We start from the raw sequence: 18240 nt of genomic DNA on the forward strand, positions 1-18240 counted from the left end.
AGCAATGGGGGCCTAGGATTTTCTTGTGGTTGCACTTGATGTATCTACATCGGTTGAGATTATGTACACTAGTGGAGGGATTGTTTCCACAACACTAGAGGATGGATTTGACACACTTAGAGGAGATGTGGACTCTTAGAGGAGAGTTGTTCTATCATGTGTAGCACTGAGGAGAGATTTTGACACATGCAAAGGAGATGTGGACTTCCGGAAGAAATTTGTTCTCTCATCGTGCAAGGAGGATGGGGACACTTTATGTTCTCTCATGTTGTGTAGAGGTTTACAGATTCTACAATCAGGAGATCCACTGATTGAGTCAGTTTTGTGTTTTCTGGGTGAGTGAGGAGGATTGGTGAAGGCGCTTTATCAAGGCCTCCAAAAGGGTTATGTTTAACTCTTGAAATGTTCCACATTTGTTTGGTTTAATGTAATAAGGGGGAATGTTGGGTAATTACATTAATTTAGTAGTTTTATATTATTTAGATATTAGTAGTTAAATAAAGAAATGTTAGTTTAGTAGTTAGTTGGGGGGTTTTGTATGGTAATAATGACTTTTAAAGCTAGTGCACAGCAATATAACAATTACCCAATTGAAAATATCAATACATATTTTGTTTTGCAGTCATGAATTTAGTTATTTAGTTATCAGTAACTATGCTTGGAAGCATCGAATGAAGAATAAATTTGGGGAGTAAAATAATATTTTTTATGGATAAAATATTGGTAGATTTGTGAAAGGATAAGTTTGCTTGAGGAACTGTTTACCCTCTCGGGTGAATAACTTAAAGCACATAGATAAAACACGTAATGCAGAATAATAATGCCATAGATATCAAATGCAATATAAGAGAGGTTATTCCATTCATAATTGTTGTTGTTACAAGTTACATTTGGAAGTATATAAAGATACCGAGGGGGTGCGAGCGCCAACCGTCGCACCGCAACTACCACCGCTCGGCTGCCAACTAACAAATCCAATTACAACTTAATTAACTAGTCGTATTCCCATATACAATAATGCGGCTAACATCATCCCCCCCAAAAGAAAAGAAGTCGTCTCCGGACGACTTAATACAAAATAGAAATGACATTAAACAGAACTGTTGATGCCAGTTGAGCCTGGAACCCACACACCTGCTGCGTCCTCGCCGGAAAACCCTTGGCTGCTACCATCCAATGCTCAAGTGCCTCTTTGACATCACAGTTCTCCTGTGCCTAAACCAAACTTGTCTGCAAAACATGCTTTTCGGTCTCAACCTCCACCAACTGCTACTCAAATGATACTGTCTCTCTAGCCAATTTGTCCTCGATAGCCACCCGCGCTGCCCTCTTGGCATCCAACTCCTGGGTACGCTGGGCTATGTCTCATGCTAGTACTACCCCCAACTTGGTGGTCAACTCCTCCAGAGCCCTCTTTGCATCCGCCGAGGCAACCTCACATCCAGCCGAAACATACTCCAAGTTCCTCAAAGCGTATTATTCCTGCCTGGAGGTGGCCACAACCCGCTGGCACAAAGGCTACGAGACACCTCAAATCCTCCATCACACTCCCCAAAGGCTGCTAACTGAACTGAATAACTCTCTGCTGACATACAATTGCGCAGACCTGCAATGCCTTCCCTCAAACTCTGTTTGTTCCCAACCTCCAAATCTGTCTCCCTCTACGGCTTACGGCTTCCCCGCCAATGCCTAGCTGCGGGCTTCTTTCTCACAGTATGGACAACCACGACACTTACCGTGACATCTCTAATGCCCTTCGCTCGACTCCAACAAGTGTACTGTGGCTCAAAATAAACTGGGGTCTGGGGGCAGTGCCCCCAGCAGGATCGAGGGGCAGCGTCCCCGCGGGGTCTGGGGCAAAGCCCCAACGGGGTCGAGGGGCAGCGCCCCTTGCAGGGTTTGGGGGCAACATCATTTCTGTGATGTTTCATGATGTCAAAACCCTTCTTCTACACTTCAATATTTTCAGTGTCCAGGCTCCAGATGTCATCGAATAATTTTTCAATCTGGTCGTTTTTTTTTTTTGTTTCCTCTGTAATGTCACCCCGGCCATGAAAACGGTCAACAACAGCACTGACACCTCTGCAGGGTTTCCTTCTCCTTCTTTTTCCTTGCGTGGGCTGCGTGGTGCGGGGGTTTCAAGTGCGGCGTGCGGGTGTCCACCGCACGGTGGCATCCACTGCTGGTGGCCCCACTGTTGGTGTGACCACCGCACGGTGGTTACACCTTCGGTGGCCCCACCGTCGGTGGTCCCACCTTCGGTGTGGTCACCGTACGGTGGCCCCACGACTTCTTTCTCTCTCTCTTTTTTTTTTTTAATTCCATGCCGTACGGTCACCTGGCGTACGAGTTAGTTTTTTTTTTTGCAACTGTATGGTCAACTTCCGTACGACCTTTTTTTTTTTTAAAAAAAAAATATATAATCTAATTGTCGACAGTCTTCATGCTGCTGGGATCGCCCTTCATCCTTCTCGGTTTTCCTCGCCCAAGAGTCTCCCGCGTTGGTCTCGTGCCTCTCAAGTCGCCTGCCTGGGCTCTCGAGTCCCCTTCCATCCTCTCGGGTCCCCCTCTGGGCTCTTGGGTGTCCGTCCGGCCTCTCGGGTCCCCTGCGCGCTTCGCGTGGTAGGGTTTCAATTTGTAGCCGTTGGTGGCCAATCTATTTTCAATGTCCATCCGAAGACTTGGAACCACAAATTCTACAGGGACCACGGTCTCCTTCCCGTACATAAGAAGAAGAAGAATAATAAAGATTTTGAAGGCTGCGGCCTTCCACACAGGGTTCGAGTCATCTCCGGCAAGGATGACCTTGGGATCATTTGCCTTTCCCAGATTTGTCTCCTTCAAATTCAAATTTACCTCATGATACTTGATGGGTTCTTCCTAGTGTGCGGTGGTGTCACTCACACGGGCTTCCCCCTCCTTATATTCTCTGTATACGGTAGGGAAGACCTCCGGATCGACGGGCTCCTCTATCTGCAACATGTTGCAGTGAAAAAGTTCGTAGTCCTCCATTTGCCAATGGAAGAGCCCGTTAAGTGAGCATACCTCATCTTCAGAACATCCCTCCAATTCGAGCACCCCTTCACTATTCGACTCCATCGTGTTCTTGCCCTTGCTTTCGTCGGGACCCCCCTTTCCCTTTATTAGAGTCCTCTGAGTCCGAGTCGGAAGAGGCGAACTCTTCGCCGACATCTTGGGTGTGTAGGTCAATGGTATATTTCCGCCCTCCCTTCTCCATGGAAAGTGTATTTTTCTTCCAGTTGTGGTTTACCCTTGCGGTGATCAACCACGCTCTCCCCAGGATGGCATCATAGCCCTTCTTTTTCAAGGGAATAACTACAAAATCTGACAGGAAAGGCTGCGTACCAATTGTCACTTGCTGAGCCATCAATATGCCAAGTGGCTTGATGCCATTTTGGTCGGCTCCTACCAGATTAAATGTGGATGGCCACAGGGTGGGCTTCCCCAACCTCTTCCATGTCTCTTCTGGTAGTACATTCACCCCAACACCTCCGTCCACAATGGTGTCCTTTAGAACGGTTCCCAAGATGCCCATTTCTACCACAGCTGGGTGTCTACCACTGCTCAAGGCTAGTAACATCGGGTCAGTTGAAGGGCTGACGGAAACCTCCACCTGTGGTGTACTCTTCGAAGCGGTGGCGGGAATCCCTACCTGTGGTGCACTCTTCGAAGCGGTGGCGGGAACCCCTATCTGTGGTGCACTCGACAATGCGGTGCTTTACACATTGGTGAGGATGGCAGTCCTCAATTGTGGCATAGAGTCTAGAAGGTCTTTTACCTTTATCGGCACCTCCATCTGCAAGATTTGCCCAATGATGTTATTTTCCGCTTCCGTACGAGATGATGTACTCGCCACCTCGTCGTCCCGTCGTTCGGCTGTCATCTCATGTTCAATATTGGCCTTTGCCTCCCGTAATCTCTCCTTCTCCGTACGAGGGTCGAGATAAGTGGTTTTTTTCGTCTGGGCACAGGTGATTGCCAATACTTCTTTCTCACCAGTCTTCTCAGCCTTCTCAATGTTGAGGAGATTAACCCTTGCCTGTGGGCAATTTGCGTCCTCATGGTCGCCTGGCCCACACCATCGACAGAGGTACTGAGGGGTGGCTTCCTTCGTGCAATCACGGGCGAAGTGCCCCCACTGATTACAGGCCCTACATTGGATAATTGGCCGGCCCTTGGTGTCATACTGGATACGGCTTCCGTTATTGTTATTGTTGCTATTCCTTCCGCCACTGCGTCTGTTGTCCTGGTAACCTCCAAATGATGCCGTTGTGTTGGTTTGCGAAGTTTCGACGGCTGGCTGCTCTTGCGTGAAGAGAACTTGTTGGCTCCTGGTTTTCATATTGTAGGGACATTCCTTTGTCAAATGTCCCGCAATTTGACAAATGTCGCAGAAAGCCTTCTTGGGACAGGACCCCTTGGTGTGTCCGTCACTCCTACAGTCGGTACACCACATGTCGTTTTCTTCTGTCTTACTTGTACTCTCCTTCATGGCTTTGAATTCTTTCAACATTCGTTCCATGTCCTTTTGGAGATCGTGCACCTTTTTACTCGATTCGCCACTGCTGCTGCTTTCCCTGTCAGAGTCTTCATCATCGTCAGATGAATATTTATTACTTTTCTTCTTCTTTGACGTTTTGTATTCGCTCTCTAGGTCCATCGCCCTATTATAGGCGTCGTCATATGATGTAGGTGGAACGATTTTCATCTTCCTTCGGAGGGAATGCTTTAGTCCCTCCACGAACCATCACTTTTTCAACCCATCTGCTGGTTGACTCTCCATTTTTCCCAGCAATTCCTTCAGCCTCCTGTTGTATGCCCGTACTATCTCCTTGGTACCTTGTTTGGTACTGTATATCTCCGTTACAATTTCATTGTCATCACGGAGCAACCGAAACTCCTCCGTGAATTCCTTCTGTAGATTGGCCCATGTGGCCACTTTTTGCTTGTCCACATTGGAGTAGCAATCTATGGCAACTCCACGCAATGTGGCTGGGAATTGCTGTACCCAGTCATCCTGGTTTGTCACTCCGTTGGCGGACCAAATGGTTTCACATGTACGGCAGTGTCGTAAGGGTTCTTCCTTGTCGTCCCCTGTGAACTTTGGCAATTTTTGTTTACTCGCCATCCCCGGTCGTCTTCCTGGGGGCAGTTGTGCCTGTGTCTGTGACCCTGCGTTGCTTCCTTCGGTGGCGCCGATGGTGTGTCCTGCGTGGGCGACTGAAGGTACGGTGTTTGCCTATCGTGTGTGGCACCTACACTCGTACGGTTGCCCTCCCCCTCGCTCCCACCTGCAACCACTCCTGGTTCCCATTGGTGATCTTCACTTCGTGGTGTAAGGGATAAGTTTCTAAACTGATCTCGAGTCTCTTCGACTAGATCTCTCCTTAACCTTGTTTCCGCCATAAACTCTTCGTGGCTCCGCGCCCTACGGTGTTCTGGCGACGCGTAGAAACTTCCCTCGGCTTTTGCACCCTCCGTGACACCTCCGTGGTTCCCTTCGGGCCACCCTTCAGTAAGTCGTCCTTCAGCAAGTTGCCTCAGCCTCCGTCTCCGTTCTACTTGCTGCTCTAGAATCAAGGCCCTCTACGTGGCCTCCCACTTGTCCGTTTCTGCTTTTTTATTTCTATCTTTATTTAATATATTGGGCATAAATCACTTCCGTACATAGCAAGCACACGCCATGTACAAAAAAAAAAAAAACTTTTATTATTTTTCTTGTCGGCCACAATTTATCTCAACATCGTGTCGAGATTATTACAGGGTTCAATTTCCCCTTCGCCGATTGTTCCATGGGCGTGTCGTCGGCCTCTGGGTTCATCTCACCGACGGGTAGGCCCATCGCGTCCGTACGCCATCTGCGTCTTCCGTTTCCGAGTATGTCTAGGCAACAACGCCAAATGTTTACCCTCTCAGGTGAATAACTTAAAGCACACAGATAAAACATGTAATGCAGAATAATAATGCCATAGATATCAAATGCAATATAAGAGAGGTTATTCCATTCATAATTGTTGTTGTTACAAGTTACATTTGGAAGTATATAAAGATACCGAGGGGGTGCGAGCGCCAACCGTCGCACCGCAACTACCACTGCTCGGCTGCCAACTAACAAACCCAATTACAACTTAATTAACTAGTCGTATTCGCATATACAATAATGCGGCTAACAGGAACTACTTGGGTAATGCTTATGAAGTAGATCAGAGTCTCACAGCATTTTAACTCATTTTTAATACTGTAGATTTTTGTGCATACCATGGCGATGCAAAACTTGAGGTTGAAGTTGTGCTGCTAGCAAGATGGAGACAAAATTGGGAAAGGAACAAGAAGTAAATGAGGAGATTCTAGACGAAAAATCAATATGAAATCTCAACGTTGAGGTTTGAAAGAATACTTCGGTTCAGTGGGAAGGTATAATGTTGAAAGATATTTCATATAGTTAATTACATATAGAAAGGTAAAGGATGGCGTGTGTAATATCCCCACAATTTTTTTTTGAAATTTAGTAGTTTACAACACAAGAAGGACCTGTTAGGGTTAGCAATGAAAATGCAATAATTTTGAAACTTGCGACCCTTCCACTTTTTGATCACCAAGTGCACAATCTGGGAAGGTGAGAGCATACAATGTTGAGGGGATCGTTACTTGCAATTACTGAAAATCCTTACAAAACTTGGGCGGCAAGCCAACTCCTTCCACTTATACAGCGAGTGATGGAAATTCTGAAACTTCTTGGTGGTAAACTAGCCAAGAACAAACCAAACAACTGAAACAACAATCACTCTACCACTAATGCAGTGGGAGGACTAGAAATGAAAATTAGTATCAACTCCACTGCTTATTCAGTGGGAGGACAACATACAATCAACTCAACCGCTTATGCTGCAGGAGGACAACAATACAAACAGAGATAGGCGGCATGGCCAGCCTCTTCCACTTATGTAGTGGGGAGTAGAAGGAAATTGCAGCAAAGGGATTGATCAGTACTACTGAAACAATCTTACAATAATGAATTCTGCAATTACTGCCAGAACAAGAGAAATATCAACTCTAATAGAAGGAAAGTTCTACTGAAGATTACAATGGAAAACACTGAAATTGCAACCCAATCATACACTTAATCAAATTTGAAATGAAACTATCAGCAACACCAAAAACGAGCCAGCAACAATAAAATGCACACAACCCACTCAAAACTCCACCAAACAGCTCCAAACTGACGGCAAATGAATGCTAGAGGATAGGCGATCAAACCCCCAGCTCAACAACCCCATCAAATCACCACCTAAAATGCCTGCACGTTGCCTTAGGGTTGGTTGGAAATGTATGGCCAGCAAGGAGGTTCGATTAGGAAGAGAAAAATACACACCAAACCACACGAGCCTCCAGATGATGAATCGTCCAGCAGAGAGGCTTCCAACAATCTATTACCCAGAACAAACAGTCACTCGAGCAGGAAGATATGACTGAAAATCAACTACATCCACTCCAAAAACCAGCAAACTGGAAACACACCCAACACACCAAAACTGAAAACCTCTCAATCTCTTCGTTCAGCACAATCTATCTCTCTGGATGAAAGATAGTCACAAATAATCAGCTAGGTACTGTCTTTCAAGTACAAAACTGATGGTTGCTAGGAAGCTCTCAACTTCGAAGCTCAATTCTGGCACCATTCCGACAACATAACGTTATCATTCATCAAGCATACCCAAATGAGAGCTCAACACTCTTATTTATAGATTTTGGAGGCTCAAATTCAAATTCAAATTCAAATTCCATTCACATGATGCCCAAATTCAATTAGCACTTCATTTCACCTCATCATAATTTGCCCAACTCACATCCACACTTAATTGCTACTTTTGATAAATATAATGCTTTTGAAATAACATTGATGAAATTGCACTTTGGCATCTCAATATGAAGGTTGAATATTTCACCAAATTGACTTAGGATAAAAATAATATTTCCCTTCTCTAAGTCGTCCAAGATCATAGTAGGGTCATCTTATGAGAATTGCCAATAATGTGTAAAGCAAGTGCTCAACAATGACTCTTAAGTAATAATATAAGTTAGGCAATCTTACTTAGAAATTCGTCCACTTGCCTTAAGTTATAATTTAATTCAAAAACACCATGTCAACCCCTTGAAGTCATAACACAAATTATGCCTAGGCCATGGGGAATAATAAAGTATTAAAAAATACTTCTGCTTTCAAATACTAAATACTGCCAAAATAGCTGAGGCCAAGGTACTAAACTGCATTGCAGAAAATAGTCTTCTGAGTTTGAACACAGGATCCTGCCAAAAATAATATTGCTAGAAATAGCCACTGAGTTGAGCTGCAGAACCCTTGCCAAAAATAACACTGCTAAAAATAGAACTTACTATAAATAGCATACTGCTAAAAATAGTTAGTGTTTTCAAGGTGATTTTACCCCAATCTGAGCAACTGTCGTACTTACTAAAAATAGTAAGTCTAGAAAATGTTTTTAGATTGATTTGCATGTTATACCATCGCGAAGCTCTTAGAAAACCCAGAAAAGCCCAGAGAATTTAGTTGCTTCCGCCACCACTTACTAAAAATAGTAAGTCGGTGAAATTCCATTGCTTGCTATGCATGTACCCTCATTGCGAAGCTTTCTGAAAACCTAGAAGGAATCTAAAATCAGAACTGTAAAATTCTATCATGCAAGCCACCAAACTGCCAAAGTATCCTCCTAGAAATTAGGAAACCCTAATTTTTGCCTTTGATTGACCAACGGGTCTCAGAATTGGCCAAGCGTCCCAAAACCAACTAGAGCGGAAAAGGGGACATTATAGTCCGCCCTTCCGAAAATTGCTTGTCCTCAAGCAATGCCACCACAACTCCAGAAAATTTTAAACTGATCCTCACCAAAGCAAGTATGATCCCAGGTTCCTATGTCCATCTCAGGAAGAACCCACCATGCCGATGCTGCGCCACTCTGATCACATCAGTGAAAATGTCAAACCAAAACTGCACTAACCTCCCTTGTAACTCCAAAATGTTACCATCCATGATACCCAAATTGAAAAATCTTGAAGGACCTAAATCAATATCATGTGGTATCTCATGCCCATAAAGCTTCGAGTAATCAATATCAACAATGCCATTGTCTATCACAAGCCTGGGCTATAAGAAATAAAGTTTGCTCAACTCACAATCAAACTCCACAACATGTCTTTCCAAGGTGTCAAGCAAAGCCATGATTGTAAATGTGACTTCTCCAAATCTTCCTGCAAGGAGGAAAACAATCCTTTCTAGGAGCTCAACAAACTCATTCTCATAACTCCACATTAATCTACTAGGCCTCAATTGAATTATTCTGATACAACCATGGAGACTTCTGAAATCTCTTATAGTTCCCGCTCCAAGCACCTCAGAATGATGAACCATAGACAGCAAAGGTTCGCTGTCCCAATCATAAGTAGAAGAGAGGGCATAAGAAGAACCACTAGTTAGAGCTTGAACACTTCCCATACACAGATACTGATTGCCCCAACTCACCATACCTCTCATCTGAAACCATAAACCCGTTCTGCCAGGAGATTGTGAAGTCTGAAAAAGAGTACACCAACAGCCCACCAAGTCTAAAATGATTGACTTGAGATTTGATTTTAGGAGAATCAACATCCAAGAAGATGAACAGCTGCTGCAACACAGGAAATTGTCACCCAAAACAACACATTTGCTCATGTCCAAGGCTGGAAATTTCCTCTCTAGTGACTCCAACTTTGCATGGAACCATCCTTTGCTCAGAATATCTTCCCAATCCACTAGTTGATGAGAAAAAGGAACCATCAAATGGCTGGTAAAGAAGAGAACAACACCTTCAAGTCTGAAAATTTGTTCCTTATCCCTCCAAAGATCCTTCTTTCCACATGTAATAAGTTGCTTTAGTCCATGTTGACGATTTCGAGCTTGGATTCCCAACTAAAAGTGATTTTCAACACATTGAAAAGAAAACTCAACACATCCCCAAGTGCTAATGACAACCAAGTGCATACTTAAGAAATCAATGTCTCCTTTAGTGAACCCTTGAAGCCTAACCATGAAAGCTTCAACAACATTGGAGTATGGAACAAATGTTGTCCTCAAATCCAACTCCCAAAATGGACTAGTATGAGCGTTATTATCATTCAACCCAAGGAATAGGTTATCAAGCATGCAATCACCACGTTCTGGTCCTTCTTTCTCTCCTACTTCATGAGTAACAAGTCTGAAATCTTCACTGCTTGCTGCTGCAATGAAACCTTGTACGGCAACTAAATTGTGTTTCGACAACACCTTGATGTCAAAGATATTGAAATCATCTTGATTCAACACTTCCCAAGTGGAGTCTTCATCCTCAATCCCACTTATGCATTCAGTATCAAGCAGCCTCGGAAGATTAGTAATCACAAAACGTGGCACATCCTCATCGTTTGACATCACATCATCCATACACTGGAAACCATACTCAGTCTCATGTTCAGACACTTCACCACATGTATTATCATCCATCACGAAGAGAGGGTTATCATAACTTTTCTCAATACCCACTTCAAAGAAAGGGTTATCAAGAACCTGGAAGCCATCCCTTTTTTCTTGCTCACTTCCATCTTGCTGATGTGAATCTGCACATGCAACTTTTGTTTTTCTTGTGAAGTTTTCGAGATCAAACTCTTCTCGAAGACTATCAAATTCACCAATTACTTGCTCAATTTCTTCAACTCTTAGTGCATTCTCTTGCTCCCTAAAAAGTTTGAAATCAACAAACTGACCTTCTACCTCCATTAGAGCCAACTGAATGTTTTCTAACATATCCTTTGTTGATTCAAGCTCAAGAGTAAGCTTATTTACCTTTCTCTCTTTTCCTTGGAATGCAGTAGTGGTCTTCCTTGCAAGTTTGAAGGCATAATCTCGATCTTCAAGTGTATGTAATCTGATTTCAATATATCCAAAGAGTCTTTGATAAGTTGCAGATTAGGGAGAGTAACTTCGTCCTTAACCCCTTTCCGTTTCTCATCAATTTGAACCTTTCAGTAGAGTTCTTCAATCAAACCATGTGTGTGATCAAATTGGGATAGAGCTTGCATTTATCTTTCAATAGACACCTTGAATTGACCATCCCACTCACAAGAATAGAAAGATGGTGTACTGTTGATAGGCTGCAAGAAAAAATCAGAACTTTTTTTCTTTCAGTTGTTGCTCCCATAGCTGCTCCAAGACTCTTGTCTAACTCCACCAACTAGCTGAAAATGCTCAATTTCATAAATAGGATTAGACTCCACTATTTCTTCGAGCCTTTGATTAAAATCAAAATTTCCTTTTTTGTTTTAAACGACTCCTTGGTTGTCCCTAGTCTCACACCCCACATCATCCACGTGATGACATTGCTCAACACCAAGATGATGATCAGCTCTGTGCACTAATAAATCTGATTTATTTTCAAGAACACCAACAAACCCTTCAATATTTGGAGCCTTATAGACTTTTAAATCTGCTTCCACCTCATTGTCACTTTGATCAAACGAGAAGGAAGCCCCAAGATCAAGTGTAACGTCACCATTGTTTGGTGATATAGAATCCTCATCAAGTTCCATTTCATCATCCGGATCAAAGGGAAATTCATCCCACACAGGTTCCTTGTCATCGTTAGGTGCCATCACACCCGGATCCCAATTCCTAAGGGGCTGATTATTCTGATCAAAAGGAAAGTGCTCATCATACTCTTGGAGTCTTGACTCATTGAATAAGTCACCTCCCAATTCACTTAAACTGATATCTTCATAAGTATCTCTCTCCAAAAGCTTAGTTTGATAATCAAACCGAAGACCACCCATGTCACCAACACCATAATGAAGCAAAGAGTCATCAATGCTAGCTGTTTTGAATATTTTATCCCCTTTGCCTTCAATGAGCCCACTGTCTATAGGTGTATCTTTGATCTCATATTTAGTAGTCACATGCTTACCAAAGAGGTATTCTTGAAGTACTGTCTCAAAGTTATGTGTCAAAGCACCAACTCCATCATTTGTCTTTGTATTGAAGATATTATTTTCAGACTTTTCCTTATGTGTGGATTTTGCAAGAACCTTTACCAACCCCCTTTTAATATTTGGATCCTTCATCAGATTAATCAATCCTTGCATTAACTCACACATAGACTTATCTGTGGTAGACATTCTTCCAAAGTTTGATATGCAACCAAAAAACCACGTCCCAGCAGGATAGCAAGGAGAACTTGTGCTCTGATCAACTGAACACACAGGCTGGCAGGAAAACCAGCTCTAATTCCACTCTAATATCCCCACAATTATTTTTTGAAATTTAGCAGTTTACAACACAACAAGGACCTGTTAAGGTTAGCAATGAAAATACAATAATTCTGAAAATTGCAACCCTTCCACTTTTTGATCACCAAGTGCCCAATCTAGGAAGGTGAGAGCATACAGTGTTGAGGGGATTGTTAGTTGCAAATATTGAAAATTATTAGAAAAATTTGGGCGGCAAGCCAGCCCCTTCTGCTTATACAGCGAGTGATGGAAATTTTGAAACTTCTTGGTGGTAAACTAGCCAAGAACAAACCAAACAACTAAAACAACAATCACTCTACCGCTTATGCAACGAGAGGACTAGAAATGAAAATTACTATCAACTCCACCGCTTATTCAATGGGAGGACAACATTACAATCAATTCAACCACTTATGCAATGGGAGGACAACATTATAAATAGAGATAAGCGGCATGGCCAGCCTCTTCCACTTATGTAGTGGAAAGTACAAGTAAATTGCAGCAAAAGGATGGATCAATACTACTGAAACAATCTTACAATAATGAATTCTGCAACTACTGTCAGAACAGGAGAAATATCAACTCTAATAGAAGGAAAGTTCTACTGGAGATTACAATGGAAAACACTGAAATTGCAACCCAATCACACACTTAATCAAATCTGAAATGAAACTATCAGCAACAACAAAAACGAACCAGCAACAATGAAATACACACAACTCACTCAAAACTCCACCAAACAGCTCCAAACTGATGCCAAATGAATGCTAGAGGATAGGCAATCAGACCCCCAGCTCAACAACCCCATCAAATCACCACTGAAAATGCTGCACACTGCCCTAGAGTTGGCTTGAAATCTACGACCAACAAGGAGGTTCGATCAGCAAGAGAAAAATGCACACCAAACCACTTGACATGAGCCTCCAAAAGATGAATCGTCCAACAGAGAGGCTTCCAATGAGTTATTATCCTGAGCAAACAGTCACTCGAGCAAGAAGATATGACTGAAAATCAACTACATCCACTCCAAAAACCAGCAAACTAGAAACACACCCAACACACCAAAACTGAAAATCTCTCAATCTCTTCGTTCAACACAATCTATCTCCGTGGATGAAAGGTAGTCACATATAATCAACTAGGTATTGTCTTTCAAGTACAAAACTGATGGTTGCTAGGAAGCTAACTTCGAAGCTCAATTCTGACACCATTCCTGCAGCATAACATTATCATTCATCAAGCATACACAAATGAGAGCTCAACACTCTTATTTATAGATTTTGGAGGCTCAAATTCAAATTGAAATTCCACTCACATGGTGCCCAAATTCAATTAGCACTTCATTTCACCTCCTTAGCATAATTCTCCCAACTCACATCCACCCTTAATTGCCACTTTTGATAAATATAATGCTTATGAAATAACATTGATGAAATTGCACTTTGGCATCTCAATATGAAGGTGGAATATTTTGCCAAATTGACTTAAGATTAAAGTAATATTTCCCTTCTCTAAGTCGTCCATGATCATAGCAGGGTCATCTTATTAGAATTGCCTTTAATGTGTAAAGTGAGCGCTCAACAATGACTTTTAAATAATAATATAACTTAGGCAATCTTACTTAGAAAATTGTCCACTTGCCTTAAGTTATAATTTAATTAAAAAACACCATGTTGACCCCTTGAAGTCATAACACAAATTACGCCTAGGCCATGGGGAATAATAAAGTATAAAAAATACTTCTGCTTCCAAATACTGAATACTGCCAAAATGAGCTGAAGCCAAGGTACTAAACTGCATTGCAGAAAATGGTCATCCGAGTTTGAACATAGGATCCTGCCAAAATTAATATTGTCAGAAGTAGCCACTGAGCTGAGCTGCAGAACCCTTGCCAAAATAGCACTGCTAAAAATAGTACTTACTATAAATAGCATACTGTTAAAAATAGTAAGTTTTTTCAAGGCGATTTTACCTCCAATTTGAGCAGTTGTCGTACTTACTAAAAATAGTAAGTCCAGAAAATGTCTTCAGATTGATTTGCATGTTATACAATTGCAAAGCTCTCAGAAAACCCAGCGAATTTAGTTGCTTCCGCCACCACTTACTAAAAATAGTAAGTTGGTCAAACTCCATTGCTTGCTATGTATGTACCCTCATTGCGAAGCTTTTTGAAAACCCAGAAGTAATCCAGAACCAGAACTATAAAATTCCAACATGCAAGCCACCAAAACTGCCAAAGCGTCCTCCTAGAAAATAGGAAACCCTAATTTGTTCCTCTGATTGACCAATAGGTCTCGGGATTGGCCAACAGTCTCCAAACCAACTAGAGCGGAAAATTGGACATTACAGCATGTGGAAGAGAGGGAAGAGGCAGTAATTTAGTTAGAATTAAAAGAGAGCACAGTGCTGATAGAATTGGTTATCAAGCATGTTCAGTATGTTTTGACCCTTATGTTTTATTCTTATTAATAGAACAAGTTAAGGTGAATGATGCATCTATGGAAAATATTGTGAAGAATTATAGCTGCTTCCTGAAGAACAAGGTTAGTCATGATATGGCCATTAAAATCTCATTTGTTGCAAATATTAGAAATTGAAAAGGGTTGTTGACAACTGCTCAGGTGTAAACTATACACAATGGAAAAATTAGGACAGTTAAATTCAGCTAACACCTTAATTTTACTGAGAATGATAAATACGAGTTAGGTTACCCAAGGTTATCCATAATCTTTGTTCTGCTTGCTTGGTACCTTTAATATACAAAATGTTAAAATTTATGTTTAAATAATAATAAGATGTCAAAATTACAAATAGAAGATTTGTGCAATAAATGACTGGCACAATCCATGTGACTTGGTAGAGAGTTTAGACTAGTAACATTACCGAGGAGCTTAGCTCTTCTACAGGAATGATTCTTTGAGTACCACTTAATACAGGGCTTGGCCCAATTATAGGACCAGTCTTGTGAAATATGACTTGAGTTTAGCCCTATAAGAGGAATGATTCCACCAGAACGATTTAGCAGAGTTGTTCACTTAGTAACAGGTCTGATTCAATATTGCTCAACCTGGCAAGTAGAGTAGCCTTTAGTAACAATATTAAAGTGCAGATTAAAGCACCTGTAGCAGTTAGCTTTCTTTAAAGACAGTAGTATTGACCACAGTCAAACAACAAATAATATTGTCCTATTTTGGTTGAAAATTTGATTCTTCATGCTTAGATTGTTGATATAATTGCCTGTCTTGTTGATTGCTGCAGTCAAATATCATTCGAAAAAAGTAACTAGCTTCTGTCATATTGAGCTTGTTGATGTCAAAATACAAAAGTCAATGCAAATCCTTGTTGCTGGTCTGTACTTGGAGAATCGATGAATGCATTTTGAAATGAGAGGCAACTGACCCATGTTGTATGTTTCTTAATTCAAATTCTTCATTTAATATTCACAGGTCAGAATAGTCAACTAGAAAGTCAACAGCGAATTTGGTCATGTTTTTATTGTACTAGAGATCATGATTATTCAGAATTTAACCATAGTGATTATTCATTGAGCAAGTTGTCTGCACCCTCTATAGCAGGCCAACTAGGAAAAACTCAAGTAAGATAATGTTAATTGATCTGAAAATGCAAGATTACATAATGTTTCAGTTGAGAATTATGTTTAAGCTTCTTTGTTCAAATTTTGGTTCAGTACCATTAAGATGCCATAATTGAGTTTTGCTTATGGTTATGCCTTGTCTACACCATAACATATCTAAGAGGGTATAATCTAGATGGCCAATTATGAAATAGGAATAGTTGTGGATTACAGATGGTTTTGAAAATGGTCACTTCTTATTCACATACTACTGTAGGTATGCTTGATTAGAAGAAGTAAAGAGAAATTTGTATGTACTTTGAAAAAAGTAAAATCCATATCTTGATGCAAAATCACAAATTTCTTGAAGACATTTTTTGTTCTCTACCCTCTTAAATATACTGATTTTTATTGTGAGGGCTTGTTTTATTGCAGAGGGTTGATTCTGGACAAGGCGACCCTCCTACTTGTAACAGTTAAGGGACAAATTTCAGGTAGCACATCATCTATAAGAAGAATTAATACTCAAGACAAGTTGTACAAATTTGTAGTAGCAGTCCCCTTACAAAACTTCACAGCCTTTCCTTGCTTTCCAGTTGTTAATATCATATTTAAAGCTTGGCTTACTACTGAAGAGACAATTTACAATCAGGGGGCTAAGAGTGCTACTGCTGAACATGAATTATTTAGCTCTAATAACAATGGTGGAACACATAGGTGTCTTCATACAGAATGGCTTGGAAGAATTTGCATTGAAGAAAATGATCTAATTCGACAGTTTGCACACCAAGGGCTCTCATATGTTATACATGGAGGTTTCTTCCTCTCTCACCTCAAAGACATGTATGCATAAAAGTGCATGCATGTAAAAACAATCTTTTCTTAAGCTCCTTTTTCAGTCTATTATACAAATAAGCACTCCTAGATGTATAGTTTCAATTTGCAGCAGATTAACTTGTGTTTTTAATATCATGCAGTTGGAGAGAGTCTAGTTTTTATGTTCAGACCTATACAAGAAAATGATCCTTCAACGCTTCCAAGTGAAATTAAGTCAGTTCTGCATATGGATTATTCCAGGAAAGAATACGGTAACTTACAGGTAGGAGTTGAGTGCATATGTTTTTTATGTGTTTCAGGCACATTGCAGTTGCAACTTTTGCAGAATTTAATATAACTTAACAGCCTTCAAATACATGTATGTAAATTTAATGAATTTTATTGCAGGCCACAGAAAATAGGATATGTGTACTCGAGGCTCAAGAAGCTGTTCCTTTCAGAGAGGCTCATATCTACATATTTAAAGATGTTGCATTGGTGACTTTATATGCTGAGGACTCTGAGCTCCTATCATGCACGGCAGCACTGCTGATCTCTATTTTTCAACACCATATCCTATATATCTTGAATTTGTATGTCAATTGTTCATAGTGCTAGTTTATATAATGCCACACATGCACACACCCATGATCCTCTATATATTTTCAATTTGCATCACAACGGTTCTTAGTGCTAGTATATACTATGACATTTACACACATGAGCACACACATGAAAGAAGCATTGCAGAACTGACCTTATTACCTTGTTATTAAGCCTTGACTAGATATACAATATGATGTTTATCAATATAGGCCTTGTGAAAGGATTCTTGCAGCTATATTTGATTTTATTGGAGCATTCTCCCAAGAACTAGGAGTGAAGAGTTCCACCCGGGAAGCAAAAATTTGTGAGCTGCAACAGTGCCTAACTGTGGAAAAGTATCAAGAGTTAGAGTTAATGACAGATGAAGCTTGTCTGCACTTACTTCCCAGAACTAGGTTTTGAATTTAATGATCCTTTACTATTTTTATCTATCAAAACAGGAGAAAAAAAGACATGCATTCTTTATGCATAAAATGTTCTCCAATAATTATGACAATTATAAGGTCATCTTTCCTCTTTATTCCTGTATTCTGTATCCTTGAGGCCAACATTTCTTCATAATAGTGCTCATGGGGGGTGGTAGATTTATACCACATTTCCTTATTGAAGTGCTCATGGCTATATGATCCTGAACCATGTTTAGACATGTTATGCTAAGAACGGTTGCTTTTGTTGAAGAAATTGAAAGTGAATATGAAGGATATACTTACTGTACTGTTTTGCAAAAGATTAAGATTACGAGTCCTTGGTTGGAGGGCAATTGATTTGTGGATTAACTTGAAAAAGCTTTAATCCAATTTCAAATCTCCTATGCCTAACCTATGGGTACTTATCTGAAGTAGTGAACATTTGTAAACTTGAACCCTAGCAGTATACAGATCGGTAGGCCTTCAATAGAAACAAAGAAGATTAACACT

General features: G+C 40.9%; 1 protein-coding gene across 2 annotated transcripts in view; it reads left to right on the forward strand.

The window, feature by feature from the left end:
• LOC131049802 (uncharacterized) overlaps positions 1-18015 on the forward strand; it is a 177439-nt gene extending 159424 nt beyond the window's left edge. Inside the window, exons 10-14 of one of the 2 annotated variants that reach the window (XM_057983877.2) lie at positions 16337-16395; positions 16498-16716; positions 16879-17000; positions 17126-17287; positions 17510-18015. In XM_057983877.2, coding sequence (XP_057839860.2) covers positions 16337-16395; positions 16498-16716; positions 16879-17000; positions 17126-17287; positions 17510-17725 — 778 coding nt within the window. In that variant the 3' untranslated portion in view covers positions 17726-18015. Of the gene's footprint in view, positions 1-16336; positions 16717-16878; positions 17001-17125; positions 17288-17509 lie in introns of both variants that reach the window. The other variant, XM_057983876.2, reaches the window with a different exon arrangement.
• The last annotated feature ends 225 nt before the right edge of the window (positions 18016-18240 follow it).

The sequence above is a fragment of the Cryptomeria japonica genome, chromosome 7 (genome assembly GCF_030272615.1).
Source record: "Cryptomeria japonica chromosome 7, Sugi_1.0, whole genome shotgun sequence".
Taxonomy (NCBI): domain Eukaryota; kingdom Viridiplantae; phylum Streptophyta; class Pinopsida; order Cupressales; family Cupressaceae; genus Cryptomeria; species Cryptomeria japonica.